Raw genomic sequence first — 24,835 nt, forward strand, 5'->3', positions numbered from 1 at the left:
TTGTGATAAATGCATCTGAGTGAAAGCGCATTTATATTCCTGATAACTCTCTTTGAAAGCCCCCTGCAAGTCTTTGAAAATCTCAGCTCAGATGTCATTTGGACGCAAGCCCTGTAACCTTTATTGCATTTGGGAAGCAACCTGGCACGGCCCCTATCACAACAGATGATGTCTGAGAGAGAAAAAGAAAGCCAACAAGTGACTAAGTCTTGGACCTCCCTTCAAAAATGAAGAGAGGAGTTGGGACCATAACATTTCTCCTAAAGACACTTGCTATTTGACGTGCAGTTTAATACACCATTCCTTTTCTTTACTTTGAATGAAAGGAGTCACATTCGCCTTCATGCATGAGTTTAAAGCTATGACCTTTAAGGGGATAGCTGGATATTTACTGGTTCGATAATTTTTATCTTTTCAGCACCTGTCTGTCTTTTTTGTGATACTAATCTGAAAAATGATATTTGACAGGACAGACTCTTTTCTTTGAGCACAAATGATCCAAGGAAGAATCAGTTTAGACTTTATGCACACTGACATTTCTGTGCATTTTAGCGTTTAAACTGCTGTAAGTTGATTTTCTGTCCTTATATGATGTTCGTTTGTCCAATTAACATCCTCAGGCTTTAGTCTCTTGGAGGGCGAAGATGTAAAGATTACAAACAATGCGCCAGGGACATTTCCAGGTCATTCATCACTCGGACACGTGCTGCGTCATGAGATATTGGCAGCCCTTGGCAGCCAACCTAATAGCACTGGAGACACTGACCATGATGGATCTCCAAAGCACTATCTCACAGGCTCCATCAAATGACTATCTCTGGATATCAACGGGATTCTCCTTTCATTATCAACGTCCTGACGCTTTGCATTGAAGCCAGGGAAAAAGAGAAACAACTGATTACCTGATCAATCACAGGCATTTCAAAACCGATTCCAATCCCCGTTTTCAAACTAAATTAAAGTGAGAAACAGAGGGTGATGGATGAGCGCTAGTCATAAGGAATTTTCAGATCCTGAAGGGTTCCTTCTGAAAACACGTCATTGCAAAAATTCCATAATGGGTCAGAGCTTCATCACAAGTATGTCATACCTCCATACCAATCATATACTCACAATTCACTCTCATTCGTAATCTTCAGACCCTTGTGTTTGTTCATCATCACAGAGAAGTCCATTCTGTGGGTGCCAGGGAAGTCTTGTTTTTACCACAACAGCCAAAAGGCCAATTTATGCTTCTGCCTAGAATCTGTAACCGGCACCATAGCCTACCCAGTAGCCTGAAAAGCAACTAAAAGCCACAGCGACGCAGACCACAACAACGGGGTGCTTTGATAAACTAATCACTCCGCTATGAATTGCTGACTGCTGTTTACTTGTCTACTACTTTGTTGGCAGATAGGTTCCTAACGTAAGCTAACGATAGTTGGCTGGCAGACGCTTCGCAAATCACCTCAGACAGCAACAGACCAGTTTTTGGTTACAATAACTGGTTTACCAGATTGTACAGTCTCTATTTCTCTGTAACTTTTACAAAATCTACGCGGAAAGGGGACAAACAAATGACATTGATGTACAAACACGGCAGTCTATGACGTCTGGTCAGGAGTTTGTTTAGTTTTTTCAAATTAGCATTTTAGTGGTGAATTGCAGAGCTACGCAGACACACCAGTGTGAAATATAAACACTCACAACGGCGTAGGCCGCTTGCGTAGGCGATGGCGTAAGGCACTTGCGTAGGGAGCTTGCGTAGACTATGGCGTAGGGCGCTTGTGTAGGGCCCTTGCGTAGGGCTGTTGCGTAGGGCACTTTCGTAGGCTTTGGCATAGGGCACTAGAAGCATAAAATTGCGCTTTAGATTCTGCAGCAACAGGATACAGGAGCCCAACAAGACTGAGGCGGATGATTCATGTGCTACTCATGATCAGAGAAACTACTTCTGCAGTCGCTCGCCTTTCACTGTCTTACTAGTGTTGTGGATTTCAGGTCCAAACATGTCCATCTATCTACACATGCTGATCCACTAAAATCTCCCTTCATTTGATGTTAAGGGATGTCATGTTGCGTTTCAAGTTTTTAGGGTTCATTTCTTGTCTAAAGCTACATGATGCACAAAATGAATAACGACCTAACAATAATGTATCACCCACACTAAAACCAGGGTAAGGCCTAATTAGACTTAATAGAGAGCAGTATGTACATCATCCAGTCACTTAAAGTTACAAGGGAAGTTAATTCAGTTAGGGTAAAAAAAAAACTGCATTAAACTGCTGCAGTGATTCAGCCAGTTATTGTACCCAAAGCTACATGCAGACGTGCCTAGTGAAAAAAGAAGCTGCAGTATTGTATTCACACAAATCCCTTCCACACAGGCTATAAAGACCTTCCTTTTGGCTTCACCAATCATGTCACTGTTTGAAAACCAGGAAGAGCTGGATCACTGGTCTGGGAGATGTGATGCAAGTATCTGGACAGTGACTCTTTCCCCTGTTCACTGTTAAGTAAATGGGTTCTACATGAAATGAAACAATGCACAAAGTGTCAGCATCTATCACTGATTTGAAGGCACTGGCTTCCATATTTTATACACAGTGTAGGATACACAGCTTATTTTAACACTAGGCATGTGTCAATGTCCAAATAGCACATGATTACTAGGCGCATTCCTGAATTGAAAAATAGTATTTCACCCTAATCTATTGTTTCCTGAATGGGTAGGCATGTTTCCCCCTTTTCTCTTTTTGAATAAAAAAGATCAATTAATGGCCTACTTCTTCACCCACAGTCTAAAATGAGTTTTCCTCACAATTAAGAAATGGACTCATCAGTCCATGACTTATCAGCTTATAAACAGAGCGACTGCTCCTAATGCTGTCTCACTCTCATTGTCCCTCTCTGTCAGGCTCCAGCGGGGCCGCAGCCAAGATTTATTAATTCATTAAGTTTCCCATTTAAATTTTCAAGAATAACATCATGTTCCCTCTCTAATACACCCAGTCCTTATAAATAAAAGCCATGTTATGTGGGAATAAGGAGTGTCTCTGGGAGCAACAGAGAATGCAGACTATGTAAAAAAAAAAAGAAAAAAATATTATACTGGATATAGTCGCTTAAACAAAGAGCCACAAATCGATGTGAACATGCAAATGAGCTCTTGGAAGTATTGTGCAGAAGAGTGCATCTCTCTTCATTGCCTGCTCTGGCAAAGAATGATGGCTGCTTTTATTTCTATACAGACAGTCATAGTGTGTATGTCCAGTAATTACACCGGCATTTACTGGACATTAAAGGCCCTCGTCCACCACCATTAGGGCAAAATACATTAATGGCTGGTGGCATTTCATACAACATTAGCGCGTTTACTGTGAACGGCCCAGGCATATTCACATGTGTAATGTACATGGCAATCTACTATACGATACGATGTAATAATAATAATATAAAATAGTATAATGTGACATAGTATAATGTTTATGCATCATAATTTACTTGAAATATCAAAAAGGATAACACATCATACTGTCCTATATCTATGTAACTGCATTAAATTGAAGTCCTTCACTCTCGCCCATAGAACAGCCGCTGGATCAGCATCAGCTTATTTAAATGCCATAATTTAGCGGCCTTTACCCTCTCAACCACTTTGCTCCTCTGATCTCAGTCAATACTCTTTTCATTTGTAGTTCCTCAGTGGTGGAAAGATCTACCTAGTGCTGTTCTTTCCAGTGACAGCCTTGTTACATTCAAAACCAGGGGCGGCTTGTCCATAAGGGCGATTGGGGCGACGCACTGCCTAGGGGAAAAGGAAAAAAAAAAAAAAAAAAAAACCTCCTGATATAAACGCAATATCCTTGTAAGTCGCGTAAATGACATGTAAATTTAAATGTAATATTTTTTTTTCTGTCGGATTCTACCACTAGACCGTCTGATCTGCCTCTGTATGTCATTGCCGAATCAGGTAACGGTCGTTCAGTCAGCCTAAAGTCGTGCTTCAAATGGCCCCGCCCCTTCTGGGGCGATTTGGGGCGAAATGAAAATCGCCCCAGACCTCTCCCATTGACTCCCATGTTAAATCCATTTTTTTCACAAAACAGAGCTCTCAATGCATTCTCTATGGCTTCCGGGAGGGCTCGCCCCTCCATGTCGTGTCATAAGATAAGTAGTGGATGTAAAAGCCTATACGAACGTCATACAGCTTAGACTGAGGCATATTCTGTCAAGATGGCTGTCCTGTTCAGTGCAATAACTCGATTCGCTCTTTGACAGAAACTCCTTTTTAGTCGGCGTACTAATGAAGATAAATTGACAACAAAACAATTAGGACTTCCAAGACCAAATGTATCCATTCAACAGGTTTCTACAAAGGGAGGGAAATCCTGTAACTTGCTACGCTAGCTATGTAGCAAGAGGGGACATATTACTGTTGTGTGCTGCCAATAGTGGACAAAAAGGTATTGCTGAGTTAATCAGCTAACTTAATGTACCTACTGAATGGGTCGCCTTAATCATTATCAAAAAAATTGCCCCCCTTGAGAATTTTTTCAGGAGCCGCCACTGTTCAAAACGTGTTTCAAAATCACATTATAATAATTAGTTATTTTGTTTGAGGCATACTTTATAAATATAATAATTTTGTAAGTTGCTTTGGACAAAAGCATCGGCTAAATACCTGAATCATAACCACCAATTATATCCCGGGGACAAGAAATGATATTTTCTGATTGGCTGGCAGGAGTCCATTAATTCTCTATAATTGGACACCTATGAAGTAGATCCAGTGAAAACAGTTAATCACCATTCTAAATCAATGCTCTGGACACTCTAAATGGTAACTATAACAACCACTGTAATTAATGGTTGATTGAAAAGCTGCCCGTCAATAGAGGTGTGTAGTCAGGCAAGTTAATGAATGGCCAAAATAAAAGTATTCTCTCATTTTCCCTATTGGTATAAAACACAATGAATTTCATGGTTAAATAACATGATAACTGGAGAACCAGCAAACTGTCAAGCTAGCCAGCATAGAATCAGAAACAGCTAGCAAGCTAAAGGATTCAGCAGTGGAATCAACTGTAACCGAGCAAACTACCCAACGTTATTCTTGTCCGTGACTAAAGAAAGTAGTACTAAGCAGTTTGCCTTCTTTTTAAACAGTACCAAATATTTCCTTTGAGGGCTATACATACATGCACATACATTTGTGGCAACTGGGGTATAAGCGGGAAAACGGCCTTCAAAGTGTCCTGTTCAATGAAATTCATGAACTTGGTGGAGGAAACTTTTCCAGCATGGAATTTTTTGCCTCCACCTTGTCCATTCATTTCGTATAACGAGACACCTCAGCGGCTGTTATCCCTTACATAGTTGTGTTCAGTTGAAATATAAAAATTGAAAATTACACACCCAGCACAAATTAAGTGCTACCAAAGACTGGATTAAAAAAAAGAATAGACATCAGACAATTGTAGGCCTACAACACAGCATGTATCCTAAAGCTGTGCGGTACAGTATGGATACTTAGAGTGGGAAACTAAATTCAACATGAGGAGATAATATCCAAAACCTACCCATCTGCTATAGTGTAGGCTCCCATTCAGTCGCAACTTTGCAACATAATCCGCTTGAAACTAAAATATTCTCACTGTATGGATATGGAAGAAATGGCCTGTATATCTTTTTCAAAGAATTTAGCAGTAGAGCTGGTGCTATTTTGAGGAATATTAATGTCATGTAGTTTACTCGCTAAAAACTCCAGGGCACAGTGACTAAGGATCACCGAAGCGCTCATAACACTGGAGTTGAACAGAACCTGAAATAGACCAAGACATCAAACACAATGGCATTGCTAGAGAGCTCCTTCATGTTTGCCCATGGCTGTGAGAGGTTGAGACTGTAGCCAGAAAGTAATTTTCAAAAGAAATATAGCTGCATATGCTCGTGCTGAAGAAGTCTGACAATATTATGAATTCATTACATCTGGGTGTTCTTGTGAAAATAAGGTCACGCCAGAATATAAAAATTTGAACACTTTAATATAGTTCCATAATGCACTTTATATTAATAGGTATAGGCCTCGAGTGCTTATAGGACCACTAGAAGCCCCTTTATTTGTCAGCTTTTGCTTCATTGCATATGGATGTGATTCATCAAAGGTAAGGAGGTGTCTTAATCAGGTTATACAGACATGGCTGCTCACACTCACAACCAAGGTCTCATTGACTTGTGTGGAGGACAGTGCTGTTCATTCATGCTTTAAAGATATGAGGGAGAGGTAGATATGTTTACATTTGGTTGGCCGAATATTCCTTCACAAAAAAATGTCCACGTGGAATTAAGCAAATTTAGTGGATTTGTTCTCTGAACCTGTTTTAATGAGAACTGTTCACTTGAAGTAAATCAGCCTGAAGTGTTGATTACACTGCACCACATTTTAGACTCTTAGCTGTGCATCTTTCTTGGTCATTTCACTAGTAGGCCGTTTATTCCCCTCAGTGGCAACTCCATCTCCCAACTGTGCTCTATAGTGCAATAGGCTGCTAACGCAACCATGGTCTTCACTAAGCTTGAAAGCATTTATTTGCCTCCCTGATAAAAAATAACGACACAAGAAAAATCTACCTTTTCTTAAGTCTCTTTTTTTTCTGCCTCGTGATGCTGCTGTTTCTTTGGAAGAGAAACCCATAAGAACAATGTGATACAAATCAGTAGTTCATGCTAAAGTGTGCATCCAGTATATCTTGGTGACCACTTAGAAGGACCTCGAATAAAGACTTAAGAAGGCTCACCATGCATTCAATGACAAAAAGGAGACTGTTCCTGGAAAGACAGCGCAGTTCCTGTAAGCAGTGACTAGCGGTATTCAATGACGATGAACTTGTGCATGATTTGCGTTTTGGTCATCATAAAGGTCAAAGGTCAGTTAAGGGGTGAGGAGAGAATAATGGTGGCTTATAGAGTAGCATTTTGGGTTGTGTAGCCACTGGCTAGACTACCACCACTGTCTCATATTTGTTCTCTGCTTAAGCCCTATACTATATCTTTATTTCTTATTTGTTCTTCTTATACTTGTACTCTTGTACTTATTTCAATCTTTGACTACTGACCACTGCGTTAATAATTTAATTACTTTAAGTTAAACTTTTATACCTGTCAGTTTAAAAGCAGCTTAATCAAAACATGCAACAGCTTACATTTATTTTCATTACAGCTTTGCAGATATTTTAATAAGCGGTCTTAATCAGTAATTACCCCAGAGGTCAACTGCATTTACCAAAAAGCGGTAATTATTTTCTTACAGTAAAGAGATTAATTTTGCATGCATTTAATTACACTTCAAATGCCAATGTCAGTCACAAAGACCTCGTGCATTAAAGAATGCACAGGGCCATGACTATAACATTAATTAAAACTACTGTAACAGCCACCTACTCAACAAGGAGGTATTGGGTTTTAACTGGCTTTTGTTGACTTCATTTCTATTCATTTCTTTCTTCAATGTCATCAAGTAGTGTGACATGTAAGCCACCATCAAACTGCATAATTCTGTATGGTTGTCTAAGCTCTGGCAATGTGGTCACTTCAGTCAAGGCTTTGCCATGACATGCTTCTTGTTATCAACTGTCAATCAACCCTACTTTACTAAAAAAGTACCTTCAACTATCATTCCATCATGAACACCACATACAAATAACTCAAATGTATTTCACATGCTATGGTCAACCTTTCATAAGCGTGTGGAGGCCTACCTGCCAGTCATGACTGTTTTTATTGTACTTGTTTACCTGAATCTTCAAGAAAATAAAAGTCAACAGGTCAAATCGTTCCTATCCTTCTAGCTGAATAGCAGGTACTCTGGTGGCCCAGTTAATCACAATAATAAAATGGTATAATAACTATGAAGCATGACTAACAGTTAATAGTTTAAAGACATTAAGCTCCACACAGGCTGCGGTGGAGTCAGAGTAGTACCCCGTCTGGGCTCGAGTCATGGCTTGGCTGCTTGGCTGAGCTGACAGACATCCGTAAGTATGGAGCACCACTTCATCATTCCCCTCTCAGACATTCGCTCATTTAAGCAAGGACTTCACGGTGAACAGCCTCAGCGACAGGAAGGCAGGCAGGCAGGCAGGCAAGAACCAGGCCTCCGCCACGGAGCTTCAATGACAGAGATGTCCTTTAGGGGGGGGGGGGGGGGGCGCGAGAGACAGGGAGAGGGAGTTACAGCACGGTGTTTTTCACACTCTTATTTTCCAAATGGAATAACACCTGCGTGCTACCGAGAGACGCTTTCAGCGGCTCGTTTAAGAGTAAGGATATCGAGATCTGATGCTCAGGAGCGTAGTGCGATAAAGAGCACTGTGGCTCGAGTGCCAGTTTGCCAATTTGTCTGTCTTCAGATAGCTTGGACAGATGGCTTTTCATTGGGCGCATCAAAATGCAATAAGTGGGATGAAGATGGACATTAACCACGCTCATTTCATGAAAGGGGTCATTCAAAAGCCTTGACAACATTAGGAGGGGGTTGGGGTGGGGGCTGTGTGTGTGGGTGTATGTGTGTGTGTGTGTGTGTGTGTGTGTGTGTGTGTGTGTGTGTGTGTGTGTGTGTGTGTGTGTGTGGTGGCCGGTGTTGGAGGACATCTTCACATGAACAAAGACGTCTTGTTTAAAAAAAAAAAAAAAAACAGCAACAATAAATTGACTGTGGTGTCTGATGGTAAGACATTATGTTTGCACTGTGACGTCACAGGTGAAGGATGCAAACCCTTTACAGGGAAAAAAAAAAATCTGAGCCTATCACACAGCTAGCAATATCAATAAGGATATAAAAGAAAGTCAGCGGCTAAAATTAATTCCATGATTACAAAAGGAGTAAGCCCACAGATCTGCCACGGTAACCATAAGTGAATACTGATCACAGTATGATAGGAGAGAGAACAGCTATAATGGCACTCGTTCACTTCACTTCTCCTTCTTTCATGCCTCCTCCTCCTCCTCCTCAAAAGATGAAGCTTAGATTGATGAGCTCTTTCTCTGTAGTGTGATTCAGCATATGGTATCAACACAGACAAAGAGATTAATGACCTCTGGAGCCTTGGCTGAAGGGAAGACTTTAAACAGGGGGCGGAAAAAGGAGAAGAAAAATAGACTGAGTATCTGTCGCCGCACCCCCGCTCACAGAGGCAGAGTTCCATGTGACCGTGATGAGTAAAGCCGGCATAATTCATTAATGCTGGACTCGCTCATTACTGTCTTTTCACACTTCTCAAAGACTCATTACCTGCATAATGGAGGAGGCCTTATAACACTGAGATTGGTCCATGCCCAAAATTAATCATCTCTGTCCAGACAAAAAGGGAATTCTCTCATTAAATATTAAGAAAAGTTCCATCCATGAATTTTAGTCAGACTGAAAATCATGGAGGAAAAACGCTAAAAGAGAAGAAAGTTCAGCATGACCACCAACGAGCAGAAATGCCACCAGAGTCGGAGTCACAAGTCATGTGGCTGCACTGCGTTGTACTGCCATGTTAAACACAAATTCCAACGGTTCCAACCATGACTTTTAGCCAGACAGAAATGGGGGGGGGGGGGGGGGAATACTAGGAGCTATACTGCCACCGAAAAGCTCGACCTGACGATGTACTGCCATATCGAACACACACAAACACACTGTGACACGGACTTACAGTTGACAGTGACTCTCACTGTCTTGGTGTCCGGAGAGGAGACGTCGTTCCCAGCGCCGCACTCGTAGTCTCCAGCTTGGTCTCGGGTTATTCCAGTGATGTTTAAATACTCCCCGCTCTCCTGCTTCTTGGCTGTGGGAAACCAAACAATACATAGATCCATATTATTTTAAAATACTGTAGCCTCACAATAAATTCAGTGCATTTGCATGTTTCTATATTTAGCTTTAAAAAAAAAAAAACACACACATTAGGGGCAGTTTTTTTTATTGACACATCAATATAGGCATTTAATGAGCTGCATGAAAGTCAGAATGCCTGTAATGAGATTATATCCTCTCATGTACGGAAAAATTGCATTTAGTTTTTTCTACTGTGATTGCAATGTTTTATCAGAGTCTCTGGGTAGATGGCGATCCCCAGCAACATCAGAGTGGAAACGTGAAGACATAAGACATGAAATACAGGAACCAAAACAAACACGTGTAACAACAACAAGGGTAGGAAACAAACACAAACTAAAACAGGTGCGGCACTTCTCTTGAAACCAGGCTGAAGTCAAGATGAATGTACAGGTACACAATGACTTCACAGGTAGTGTTGGTCTGGAATTCAGCTGTTTTTTGTTGACTCTACTCCGTACTCTACTGATGAAGTCAGTTGTACTCTACTGAAGATTCATTGTCTTTCATCAAGTCAGTTCTAGTTTCTGCAGCCGTCTGTCTGTGTTGGCACTGTATTGCCTGTTCTGTATTCAAACCATTTTTTTTATGCTCTATGGAGTACAGTATATAGGACACATTTCATTTTCCTTGCTCTTTCAGTCTCTTGATATTAAAAGACAACCGCTATCTAAATGTAGCAATAACTCATCCCCTCATCATTATCATATAACATCCGTCCATAGCCAGTGATTAGATTGCAGCCAAGCATGTGGTAATCTATAGCCTATCTTTTCACGCCCACGCGAGCCGATCACACACTCACTCAGTTATGAGGGGGAAAGGAAACTGGCAGACATAGGCAATAGCAGCCAATGTGTTTTCCTTTTTTACTGTCGGGCATAAGTCCACATAGATTTAGACAGGTTTTTTTTGTGCTGAATTGAGAAAATGTTGAGTCTTTAGTTGAATTTCAGAGGGTTTGTCACTGTCCTTATGAAATATGAGCCTTCTTGTGCCAATGCTTGTTTAAATGGTCACAATCCACAATCAAACATTCATTTTCAAAAAGTACCCAATTTCACAGTGTACTGCATTTTAGTTGGAGAGCACTGTTTGTGCTGTGCACGTCATGCCAAAACTCGTAAAGGCGAAATAAAAAGGGCATTTTATAATCAAATTATAAAATTCACCATAGGGACAGTACTGCCAAACAGTGCACTGAAACCGGCATAAGATTTCCTGATCGGAGTATCCATTTATCGAGTAACGGTAAGCCCATTGGGACAAACATTGCCATTGAACCCATTTTCATCCTTGAGAGAAAGTCATTTGTTCCTTAGTGAAAATGCAACTTCCAGAACTGGACTTCAGGGAAAACCAAGGAGTTGGATGCTAATTTCAGGCAGGAAAAAACAGGGATGGATGTTACTCCAGTTCAGCCCACACTGTGCTTTTCAAGCAGGCTGAAGTCTTTTAATGCGGGCAGGGAGCTTTTCTTTCACAGTGTTTCTCCTTTAAAGCGCTTGTCAGCAGGGGTGGTTGCCCCACCACAGCAGATAAAAACAGCCTGGAAAAAACCCACAAGGAAGACAGCTTTTCCTTGGTGTTGCTCTGAGTCGTCTGAGGAAGTAGCAGAAGACTGCCTAAGATGGGCAACTTTCAACTGCCATCTTGAACGTCAATACAACACAATGCAGTCATTTCACAGTAAAATAATTCATAATTGCTTGTCTATTCACTGTTGTGTTTGTTGAGGTTCTACTAATTGTTCTTTGTCACATCATGTCACTTACAGTTTTAATTAAATTTAAGGTTCCATTATCTTGTGTTTTTTTTGTGTGTGTGTGTGTGCTCTCTTTTATCCTCAGTCTTTATTCAGACAGTGGAGGGCCATATTTGGTGATCCTTGAGCCACTGGGAAACGAATGTGGTAATGAGAAAACTTGCATAATATATCACTCTACTGCGCTTATTTTTTAATCGTGTGTCAATCACTGCACTGGATTTATGTTTGGGCAATTTAGCCAGCACATGTGCTTTCACTGCTATGACAGAACCTCAAAGACAAGAGTGCATGTTAATCACTCTAGTGTTGGGGCACAGTGCTAAGATCCAATAGTTGAAGACAAACTGAAGGGCTTATACTCACTACATAACAATAAAGCACAAAGCACAGAACAACCCCCATATGAGTCAGACAGAACTAGATTAGTTGAGGAAATTATGGCATGGCGTTTTGTTTTGATTTAAGGAAAAGACATTTTTGGCAAGGAATTCCTGCCACAGGGGTTAGTGCAAAACGTCCTTTGATACCACAGGCCCACTTAGCGAAAGCTCCTGGCATCACATACTGTTAGTGAAATGCTGATGCACAGCTCACAAATCATGGCAAAACTCCTGAAAGGATCCAAGCCTGCACCGGACCAAGGCCAAACCTGTGCCAGACCTGGGACAGAGTCGTCCGCTATCTGGACACGCTCCAGGAATGCAACACAGCAAGCCGGTAGCAGACATGCTTACATTGGAAGGAGGAAAAGGGAGAAAAATAAAAAAAATAAACAACTACTCAGGATTTTGCCTGGTCAGAATACATTCTCTCTGCAACATTACTCAGTGTGAAATCTATTTATATCCTGCTTTACGGTTGGTGGGGGCATGGGTCTGCTAGCAAAGCAAGGTAAACCCAGCACACACATACTGATCAGGACCGCCTGAGTCAGAGCAAGCTCGGCAGAAGCTGCTAACTCCACTGGGACAAGCTGTTAAAGGGGTAAACACATGACTGGGAAGAGCTGGAATATTTGTATGGTGTAAAAACAGATGGTGATATTTCCTCTGGTGTAAAAACTGATAGGGATATTTCTATGGTGTGAAAACTGATAGGATATTTCTATGGTGTGAAAACTGAGAATGAAATGTCTATGGTGTGAAAACTGAGAGTGACATTTCCAGGGGAGAGGCTGTGGGCATTTTGTTTATTTAGTTCACACTGCCACAGAGGAATCTGTTGTAAATATAATTTCAAATGGTCAATACATTAGATATTCGACATTCGATAAGAATATAACAATATAAACATAATATATCGAGTTTTTAAAAGATTACTGAACATTCCAAATTGTTTATGATACATGACAATATTCACCATGCAAGTGACTAGACAGTGTACTTAACGTAATTAAATTCAAAATGGCCGAATTTGAATAAATTGTGTTGCAATGCATGGCTCTGTTCCTTTGCAGACAGGCTTAGGGTGTGAGGTCTTATCCATAAAGAGACAGCACGGCTGTACTGTGCAATTTCCTTCAAACCAAGCATGAACAGGCCTAATACAATTTGAGGATTTGGTGAAGACCCAAGCCAGTTGGTACAGAAGTACCCTGCTGTTAAACCCTTAGTGGAAACAGGCCACAGTCTGCTACTGGGATTTTTTAAATCCATATCAGAATTTTTGATATCCATATCCCTGACAGGATCGGGTGGAGCTCCAGCGGAGGGAATGAAGCAGCAGACGAGAGGGAAAACACTGCTGCGACTCTGTAGAGCTGGTCTTGAACATCCTGGGAAATGTTGGTACAAGGACAAGTTTGAGTAAAAAAAAAAGAAAAGGAAACTTAACAAACCGACCACAACAACACAACAACAACACATAACAAACTGAAAAAGCCCAAGGACACATTCAACAAGAGAACATGGTGCCACATTGAGTCCGTTCGAATCGGAGGAGGGTGTGTAACATGACAAGAAGGCAAGGCAAGGCAAGTTTATTTATATGGCACATTTCAAACACAGGGGCAATTCAATGTGCTTTACATAAATAAAAGCAAAAGAAACATCCACTGAAAAATAAGGACAAAGCGCAAAACAATAAAGTATGAAAAAAATATGCAACTAGTAGAGGTCTGTATCTTATGGATGTGATGCAAAACTGCCGCTAACATTTTGCTCTCCGTTGTTAATGATTACAGCGGCCAACTCGCCCCTAAATTAATTAATTAATGAATCATTAATCAAACAGGTAGGGCCCGCTGTGTCTCAGCAGAAAAGAAGGCATGCTGAAACCCCGTTCTGGGAAGCAAGAGCTGAATTAACCTTGGAAAATGACAACAGACATTCCCAGCTCTTTCAACTGCGTTGCCCTCAAGAGAGTATCTTCTGCCACAAGTGCCTTTGGATTTAGCGACCGAAGATCTGTAGCGCTTGAGCATCCTGCCAAGCCCCGCTTCCAAATGGAGGGGTCTTCGTCTGCTTTGGCTTAGCAAAACTCCGTTCGCTTCATCATTTATATCCAGTCTATTCTTCCACGAGTCAGCCCGTGCTTATCGGAGAGATTAGAAGTGAAGGAGGAAATTGCCAAGCTCTCTAAGACACACTTAATGAGCTCCAAATCTGTCATCACACAAAAGGAAGGAACCACGAGCACTGACCAGTGTTTACATGCTCAAAGTTACTGATTTCCACAACAAAAGTACATTTAATTTAGGATTCAGATACGCGGAAATCACTTAAAAAAAAAAAATATTCTAGATTGTCAAAAGAGGTCCAGAGATGATGGAATATCTATATATCATGTGCGTATGTCTACGTCTGGATTAAACATGCGTATTATCTTATATCTTATGTGTCTACGCCATATTGCCCAAAACAAAGCGGTGGCATTGAAACCAGACCGTGTTTGGCCTCGTCTGTGTGTGTACACAATAATGAAAGGCATTTCAGTCAGCAATTTCCAAGGGTCAAAGTTGAATCCCTGGGCTTTGGGTCACAAAGGAACAGCGTATCAAAGCATGTTTTGTGTCTGCCCAAACTATGCATGCCATTTGAAAGGCTTCCCTAGTTCTCTGCTCTTCCCTGTGACGAATCTAGTGTCCCATTTCAGAGATACGTGACCCTTAATGCCATTAGGAAGATTTGAGAGGGAAAACACTCATAATCAGAGCTTTTGCTGAGATTTGCATGCCTTTTTGAAATGGTGGAAAAGCAATTGGACTTACAGATTACTGAGATGAAACATTAATGAATAGCCCCAGACTGTCACAACATTACAAAAGAAAAACAACAAAAAGAAATCACTTTAAAACAATAAATAACCACCAGATGAAATGCAACCTGCATAGACTGTTTATTATTTAAAGTTTGTAAAAAGACAGTTTGTGAGAAATAATTAATCAGCCGTGCTGTAGGCATCAAATGAAAAGTACTTTTATTTTAACCACGTCTGGATAGGAAGCCTGCCCCACATTGTCAGGAAACAAGCTGAACAACAAACAAATGGGCCAGCAAGGAAACAAAAATTTGAAAAAAAGGCTGACGCAAATTCAGCCTTCGGGAGAAGGCTTTCAATTTTAACTCTTGTGATTGCTTTTTGACACAGTGGCAATTTGTGTAAGCAAAGTGCTACTGAGTGACTCCACCGTGAGGTTTTAATGTGCTTATTTTTTCTTCCAAAGTCAGGTTGGGTAAAGGCTTGGATTTAATGGCAAAGGCGACGGTGAGGTACAGGTGCAGAGGCACTGCTACGTTCTCTGCTTCCTCGCTCGGCTGTGATATCAATCAATGTGACCCTCCCTCCGTCTCCGCCATTACATGTGAGGTATAGTGCCAGTCCTGAGATCTCTCTCAGCCCTGATAACAGCAAGGAAAATAAAACAATCCTTTTGCCACAATCTGTTTACCAGAGTATTAGCACTGTGGCTCCCATACATATGCAGGGACAAGCAGGGAATATCTAACATCATTAGATTATTGATGAAACTGGGATAGTGATAACTATGTTAACCACACCAAGCACATAAACATCAGGGAGGGCAGGGAGGAGGAAGAGAGAGGGATTACTAAGTGTGGAGAAACCCTCGTCCCCTTCAACACCCTCTGAATCGTCTAAAGGCATGCTAGCGATGACGCTAACATCTGTGGCTTTTAGCCTGGTTGGCAGCAAGCCCATCTGCCATATCCGAGGTCACGGGTTCGAGCCCAGCAGGGGATATGACACAACGCAGGCGGCGCCGGCAGCATGCTGAGTAACACACACACTGGGTTACACCAGGGAGTTTACCGTTAATCCCAGGTTTCTTGAAAATGATCTGGTGACCTGAAAAAACTGACCTGGTGTGCCCGTGTTTTCTGAATTTATTTTGTACTCCTGCTCTCCAAACATCACATGCAGGGAGTGCATCATTGTATCTCTGCCTAGTGGGCTCAAGGTCCTTGTCTGCCAGAGAGCATTGCTTTACAGCATGATTGGAGTCAGCAGGGGGGTCGGAGACATTGAAGACTAATAATAAAATCACTCTATTCAGCAGGAGAATGGAGACAGTGTTGTGTCACAGACAACATCCTGAAACCTGCTGCGTCAACATGTACAGTAACTCGACAGAGAACACACCCTTCCCTCAACAGGAGACACCGTCTCATGGGAGAACTCCAAACTCAGCAGCTAAGGTAGAAGTCCATACTCTGTATAAAGGCCTCATCACACCATGACGTTCTGGTCAACGCTCTATGATGTTAGAGGAAACGTTGGTAATCGTCCATGGTCGCTGGAACTGCGCCAGAAGAGCTTTGTGTGAAAGCTGGTGAACGCTGTAATCGTCGGTAATCGTCGGTGATCGGAGGAGAACGCTGGTCCAAAAAAAAAGTTTTGAACATGCACAAAAGTTCTCATGGAGATCAGCGTTCTTCAACGTTTCATTTAAACGCTGGAGAACTTTCGTGGAGCGTTTTATTAACTTTGCACGCGTCTGGCTATCATAGTCAGTCGTTGGGTAGGGTAGACTGAGTGCAGTTGATGCACCCGAAATAACTTAGGTGCGCAGCAATCCTGAGACGTGATTTTTAGTTTGGACATGCCTACTAACGTCCTCTTTGATCCAGGGAAATTTGAGCACCTAACCCATCTCTCGTAGGAAGATATCGGCGAAAGTTTTTTCACCAAGGGAAGATCTTGATTTTAGCATGTCCCTTCTACAATTAATATGTTATTAACCATACGTGATCAACAAACGCAACTTACATCATTGCAAACGTTATTCTGTGCACTATACATCTACATATTCAATGCTATCATGTCATGCAAGGTCATTGCATAATCTAGAGAAAAGCGGAGTGGAGGGTATATGCTTGCTTGAGCCCAGCATGAAGTAGATGTAGCCTACTGAACTTGAACATAGCTGAGCACTGTTATAGCTGGTGCTGTTCCATGGCAGATGGATATGATATGAAGACTCTTGTGACAGGGACAATGTGTGTGGATGTGTTGATGTTTTCTAATAATAAACATTGAGAAACACAAATTCAGTGTCAAATTTAAATCATTTATTTTAATAACATAAAACCCCAGGAATAACGCCCGTTATTTCGTAAATCACAGTAATAATAACAGTAAATCTTCGTCCGAAGACATTGCTAGTGAAAGAGGCTTTGTATTCTTCTTACTTTCAGCAGCATTTATCATCTTCTTACTTGCAGCAGCGCTAGTAGCAGAAGCCCCCCTCACACCTTTTCGTGGTCTTGGCGGCATGATGTTCACTGTTCAGATCAACTGAATCCACTATGATTTCCAGCGTTTTATACCCGTTTGACCATAAAACCCACATGCCAGCAAAACGCTTTTCTGTCATTATCCCCACGTAAATTACACTCTTAACACGCTCTTCTAAGGTTGACTTATCGTTTGTCGCGCTGGAGTGACACGTCAGCACACGTTTGTCGCGGACCAGTGACACGTCACTTGGTCGGTGTTACACACTCCTCATGCGTCAGTCCCACGCTAGTCATGTGTCAGTCCTACGCAATTATTTCGTTGGTAACACGCCAGATGTGTCCACATCGCCCTAGAACGCTCGAAATTGAACGATTAGAAAGTTCAGAGAACGTTGACCAGAACGTCATGGTGTGACGGGGCCTTAAGGTACGTACATAACATTTTCAACTTCCCTTTACATTCACTTTTTACTAGGCATTTGGCATTCATCTACATACGTATAGAGAAGTGATTTACTAGGGAAGTACAGTTCAAGCAAATAGCAGATCAAGGGGGGTAAACAACAATGAAATCAAGGTGCCAATAAGAAAAATAAGTTTCATTTCCTCGGATGCAAGTACCAGATAGGGAAGAGAATATTTCTTTCTTCACATTCAGGTTCCTAGGAATAGCAGCCTTTAGCATTTGACTAATGCAAGTAATGGCAGCTGCAGAGAGCGTGGAGATGGGCAACTCTTTCCCAGCACACAACCCAAGCCCGGGGTGTGTTCTTTTAATCTCTTCCTGCGTGATGGTGGGGAAGATAAATGAGTGTTTGTTTGGACTCACCTAATGGAGTGATGTGTCTCCAGGAGATCGTTGGCTCAGGTTTGCCAGAGGCTGTGCAGATGAGCGAAATATTGCTGCCTTCGTTTACTGTTATATCAGATGATATGTCATATATCTTGGGAGGAACTGCGGAAAGAGAGAGTAGCATAGAGAGAAAGACAGATAGAGAGAGAGAAAGAGAGAGAGAGAGAGAGAGAGAGAGGGAGAAAAGTTTAGAAAAAACGGCAAATTTGGGTGATCCGGCTCTGCAATGCTGAGTAAGCACTCTTTATAACTCATTTTAACAACAACTACAACAACGTCAACAACAATTTCTAAAAGATGTTTCTTCAACAGCCTCTCACAGCAAGAGCACTACCGACTGCTGAATAAACTATTTAAACACCAAACAAATCTCAAAGAAAATAACCAGAGCGTGGCCAATATTATTGAATGTTTGGAAAGCATTGTTTTAGTGCATCTCCTCCTGAGAAAGAAAAAACAGCAGGGACACTGATCTTATGATAATATGATACATTTTAATTCCAAGAAGAAAAACAAAACAATATAGCATCGACACATATAACATATGGCCTACTTTCAGGAAACACAAAAGAAGACTGCTTGCATTGTGGAAAGGACACATATAACATATTTAGGCACAGGCTCTCATTCTTACTGACTATGAAGAAATCATTTTGCAACCAACTGCCACACATCAATCAAGCCTGCGATGTAGCACACGGCGGTTTAAACGGTCCATGTTTCCCCATTCACACCTTTCGCCACGTGACTGACACTGAAGAGAGATCAGCTGATGCACTGGTGGCGTAACTTACATCGTTATTATATTTTAGCCTCCTAACAATGGCTACCCTTTCTACACCCACTACTTCATCACAACCGACACTGTAATTGTTATTTTGGTTTCTGTTATTATTTCACCCCTGCGTGACTGATGGGAGTGGTGCTGAGACAGAGACAGGGCCTTTGTTTGTGTCTTAAGGTGCACTTGTGTTTTTATGAACTGTAGGTGGTTACTGGCACCACTTACGAGCATCTTATCTGTGACAAAGGCTGCACGATGACCCAGTAAAAGAAATTGCCTCAAACTGAGCATGCTATTTTGACAAGCTTTACGCTTTTCCATGATGCAGTCAACAGCTGTTTGGAAGAGTGGAAGAAAATTATACACTTGAAGCTTATCGCATCTCTCAGGTGTTGACAGGATAAAAAACCCAACCCATCGCCGAGGCTGATGAGGCCTGTGTAACTGTACAGCTCACTTTGATCAGGTAGAAAGGGAGTAATGGCATCCTGTAGGCAAGGCAAGGCAAGGCAAGGCAAGGCAAGTTTATTTATATGGCACATTTCAAACACAGAGGCAAGTTTATTTATATAGCACATTTCAAACACAGGGGCAATTCAATGCGCTTTCCGTAAATGAGAGCAAAACACCATGTGTCCATAGTGGCTCTATGTAGCTTAGTCATAAGGATGTCTGGCCAAGATCAGACCTAGATCTGTTCCAGCATCAGCTGCTACCAGCTTTATGCCCCGTTCATTTAGACATGGATATACCATTATGTCAGTGTAGAACTGTATGTACTACAGCACTTATTAGAGCAGTTTACAGCTCTCTCCCTATTGAGTAGCGCGTGACGTCAGGAACCGTATCGCAGCCGTACTGGCAGGAATAAGTTCAGTGAAGCGGCAGTCTGTCAGCTGGAGTTCCAACAGCTAACTAGTGAGCAAGGGAGGTAAAGATGTTCATACCACACAGGTGTGAGACTGCAGCTTTATTCACGGCGCCGAGGAAAGTTACAAGCACCACAAGGTTCAAGGTTCAAGGTAACAAATCCAAAGCTCTGTGGGGTGAGACCCCTTCCTATAACAAACTTAACTCATATACAGTCCCATTATTTCAGTGAAAGACACATGGTTTCTATCAAAACTAGGAAAAAGTGGTGACTCGAGGGGGGTGTCATAATACACTACATATATCCTACTGTCTTCCAATTGTTGTCATCACATGCTCAATCCCATGGTGTCAATTATGTTTTTCATTAGCCTTTTCCGCTACAGTTTGGACCTGGAATGTTACATTGTGGCTCCTGTCTGCCTAAGGGAGATTCCCATGGTCCTGCCAATATGTTTCCCATGTTCCTCATTAGAACAAGGAATTTGTGTATGCACCAAAATGCATATTGCAGTCATAAGACCTCAGGGACAGAAAGGAAGAGCATATCTTTCAAACACACAGTAAAAAGAGACCTTCTCTCAACTAAGCACCTTAAGGTAGGTGTAAGACACAAAAAAACACCAAACACAAAAAATATGGCAAGTCGCTTCACCGTCTTTCTTAAGATCCTCAAAGAAGAAATCAGTGGATTCAGCTGCAACTCAGTTCATTCATTCATTCATTCATTCATTGTGCTTTAAGAATTACATAGCCTACCGGCTGTAGCTTATTCATAAAATAGACTAAAACCTTTAGTTAGAACATATGCATTAGCCACACAACTAAAACTAACCAAGCTAATCTTACAGTGATTCATTTTGAAATTAAATCACACTCACTTTCCCAGTAACCCAGAAATGTTTTTGCTGTTGGGCTATAGGCCACTCTAAGTTGGACGCCAGACACAACCCCTGATTGGTCCATCTGTAACCCTTTTGGCTTCTATAAGCACTATAGAGCTGCCGGTGTGGGCGGAGGAATGGTTAAACGAATAGTCCGCCTGTTTGGACTCTGGAGGTCAGGAACTTCATGTGGAATATTCATTGGCTGGAGAAGGATGGCAGGAAGGTTGGACACCTGTGCAGTTTGCAGTTTGCAGTCAAGTTTGTGAATTTCAAAATGGGCAGTTTGTCCAGAGGGTGAAGGCTATTTTGCACTATGACGGGCTAACGATCAGCCAATTCTCCTGCCAGTGGGTTACAATTCTATTTTTTTGTGAGTAACTGCTACAGCTCTATTGAAGGTTAAAGTAAGAGTCCATGATTGTGATGAAATGCCACTGACATTTGAGCAGCCAATCAAATTACACCCTTTCCTTTCATACTCCTGAAGTACATGTTGATTGGCTGGGAGTATTGATGGCTCGGTCTGAGCCTTGATGTTTGTTTCCCATTTACAGAGACAGGTATTTTGACAGTATGCACAGAAAGGACAGCTAGCGGACCATGAGGAGCAATTAGCTAAATTTGACAAAACGTGTATTGGATTAGAATCACAGACCACACCTTTAAAGTGTAGTAAGACTCACTGTAGTGTGATAGTAGGCAAGGTATGATATACAGTAATTGCCAAAGTTACAATGCCTACAATATTCAATATTCCAACCTGGGTGTAGTCCCAGAAAACCTAAGATTAGGATTCATGAAAATCCACACATTGTTTTGATAATGGTGTTAATCTTAGTTTTGGAGCTAGCGGATACAAAATGATTGCCTCACACTTGAACAAACAAAACTAGATCTCCTTTTTGTTATGGCTCAGTAAGTCATTACTTCCGGTCCAGTACAAACAGTGGGCTAAGTTAACCACTGGAAAGGACTGAAATATTTAATGCAAAAAACAGACAGACAGACATACAAGACTCCCAGGAAAAATAACCCTGAGGACAAAGTATAAACACAGCATTAAGTAATCTCATCGGACCATAGGACAACCAGTGGACGGAACCAATTTCAGCCGAAAACATTGTGGTTTGCTGAGGGGCAGAGAGAACGGCTCCAAGTGCTCCTAGCCTTCCACTCAACATGCATCCACAGATAATAGCCAAAGGTCAACAGCAGCAGAAGAACAGGCTTTTGGTCTTCAATTGAGCATATAATGATGGCGACTGTGATTTAATCTTTAACCTGGGGATTCATTATTAGTTTCTGAGGTTTTTTTTTGTTGGTTCTTTCTGGACTCTGGGTTGAGGTCGGCTGTCTCTTTCACACTAGCAATTTGTATCACGTTTCACCACTCTCCAATCCATGGATACACCGGCCCCGAGATTGTCAACAAGTCAACAAGCTCACATAACAACTCTTGTCCTGGCAGACTGGGGTGGCTCTGTTGTGTTGTGTTCTTTTGCGGGTTAATTCATTAACTGCGGCGTGATTGTCACGTTTGCCCACTCTGCTGTAATTTCGGCACTGCCTCAGCCCTGCAGGGATCTCTGTGTGTTTGTGTGTGTGTGTGTGTGTGTGTGTGTGTGTGTGTGTGTGTGTGTGTGTGTGTGTGTGTGTGTGAGAGAGAGGAGGGGGGGTTAGACAGACTGCCACAGCTGATCGGAGCAGCATTATCTGCTCCCCGGCCCAGGGATGAATAAATAACCCGCTAATGACGCCACCTTGAATTACCGAAACGCTTACAGCTGCACTATTAGAATGCAGAAGCTCCTGGCGTAAAGGGGAATACACAGCTCGCCTTTATATAAATTCTGACAGCCTCTCCAAGGCTGACTACTGCCACAAAATCGCAAGACCCCATTACTTTACACCTACTACCGACCCACACTCCAATTACAGAGCTGAGAACACGCGTGGTCCTGTCACCACGCCGACCAGCTGTGGCGTGGTGAGGACTGAGGTGAGAGCCAGCACAAAGGGGATGATTCCTCCTGCATCTGCACCCTTGTGAACCACACATCTGTGATCCATGAAAGTTTAGCTAAACATGAAAGAGAATAATTCATTTCAATTGCAAATAAGAAGTTATTTCTTTCCCCCTCTGATTCAACCATTCTGATGGCAATTAAAGCGTTCTATCACAGAACGCAGATGATCAGATCTGGACCGGTAGCTGGCCTGGACGCGGCCCCAAATGAGCTGGGTCAACCCCATCGGTCCGCCCGCTATCTGGAACAGCGCCCCGGGCTCTGTACAGCTGAGAGCTAAGTAGCGCATTTTTTCACTAACAGCTTTTCTGCTGGACTGATGAGCCGAGATCAGCGAATGGCCCTAACTGGCTTGCTGACCCTGTATTGTGGAGCTATGCATGCATGAGCGTCTCTGGAGACATTATGCGGTCAGCGCCATTTGTCTTCCCTGGTTGCAACAATAAGAGGGTACAAAGTCAATTAATATCTCAACACTGAATACAGCAAAAGACCATTGTTCTCCCAATAATCGTTTCGTCATAAATAGCTATGTTGCATAGCTGTTGTCGCAGGAATACTCACAGGTATCTTACAAGCTAATGCAGTTGAGAGATGTGTGGTTCTCCTAATGATCATGGCTAATCAGCTGCGTAATCAGCTTGGACTGAAGTTCGCCAAGTCTGGCAGTAACTATTAGATTTGCGTTCTGCTCTTCACCAAACAGGTGCTGGCAAAGTAGTTTGCAAAGTTGTGGGAAAGGTAAGGCCTAGGCACAAAGCCATCCCTCTTGGCAGATCAGTGTTAGTGAGCGGTTCTGCATTCATGCCAAGCATTCTGAAATAAAGACTTTCAATAGGTGGGAGGGTGTTATGGAGGCAACATGAAAAAGGATCAAGTATCATTGATGAAGAAAGGAGGAAAACCCTCAACGGCTGGCAGAATCTTTCCCACTGGCTGTCTTTTGGACGCAACTAAACAAAGGCTTGTCTCTATTTTCCACAGATTTCGGCAGGGATCAAAACATACGTCACACAAACATTAAAATTAAACCAAAGTGAAAGTGAAACAAGCACTGAAGTAGTTTATCTTTTACATTTACAAGAGCTTCCAGTAGAGTATTCTGTTTATGTTTAAGATTTTAGGGTTAGCCTGAACAGCACTATTAGCTTACTGAGAGGAGCCAAACTTGGAAATATCCCGTATTTACATAGATGTGTTGATAAAATCAACCCGCGTGCCATGCTGGTAATATACACCTCACTTAAGAGAATTTATACACTGAACTCCGAGAGATTTTGAATTCCCCCTGCGAGCAGCAGCCCGTAAAAAACAAACCAACTTAAATCCCTTAATTAGGTGTCAGACATGGAAACAAACTACACAGACTGACAGACGGTTTTACCCAATGGAATTATCCCCTTCCGCTCCGCCACTGCTTACTCTGCAGGTAAGCACAACACTATATGAGCTCCCCTGTCAAACTCCTAACTCCACACTATTACTTCTCCCAAACACAGTGTTGGCGTTTTTTTCCCGTTTTTTTTTAGGGTGGTCTAACTCTAAACCTGAGCAAGACGATGCTGTCACACAAAGGCACAGGCTATGGACATAACGAGGAGAATTAACATATCTGAAATGATTGGCTCTCTCCAGTATGGGTGCTCGTCAAACAAAGCCCTGTGTTAGGCGAGGCAACGGCGGCAATCTTATGATCTTGGCGAGGGAACATTCCCATTGATGTCAGCATTCAAATGGAAGAGACGTACTGATGTACAGCACGCGGAACGGCCTTTGATCTCACCTGAACAATAGGTGATTTATTTTTTCTGCTTCCAGTTGGGAAAGAATCTTTTTCCATTTTCTATTCAGTAGGTATGTTTCAAGAAATGTTTATTGTCAAACTGTTTGAGTCCTATTATTACCCTAGCACAGCAATGTGTGTGTGTGTGTTTGTGTGTGTGTGTGTGTGTGTGTGTGTGTGTGTGTGTGTGTGTGTGCGTGTGTGCGGGCGTGCGTGTGTGTGTTGTTTTTCCAATTTACAGTGGGAGGACATTTTCCCCACAAAAACATCCATTAGTCTTTCAATTCTTTCATTTCTATACT

At 42.0% G+C, this 24,835-nt stretch overlaps 1 protein-coding gene across 2 annotated transcripts in view; it reads right to left on the reverse strand.

Annotated features, from left to right (window-relative positions):
- Nucleotides 1–24,835, reverse strand: part of negr1 (neuronal growth regulator 1) — a 106,753-nt gene that overhangs the window by 44,678 nt on the left and 37,240 nt on the right. For both annotated transcript variants that reach the window (XM_012821546.3, XM_031574681.2), the window contains exons 3-4: nucleotides 18,159–18,284; nucleotides 9,684–9,815 (exon numbers count right to left, since the gene is read on the reverse strand). In XM_012821546.3, coding sequence (XP_012677000.2) covers nucleotides 9,684–9,815; nucleotides 18,159–18,284 — 258 coding nt within the window. The remainder of the gene's footprint in view (nucleotides 1–9,683; nucleotides 9,816–18,158; nucleotides 18,285–24,835) is intronic.

Source organism: Clupea harengus, chromosome 10, assembly GCF_900700415.2.
Source record: "Clupea harengus chromosome 10, Ch_v2.0.2, whole genome shotgun sequence".
NCBI lineage: Eukaryota > Metazoa > Chordata > Actinopteri > Clupeiformes > Clupeidae > Clupea > Clupea harengus.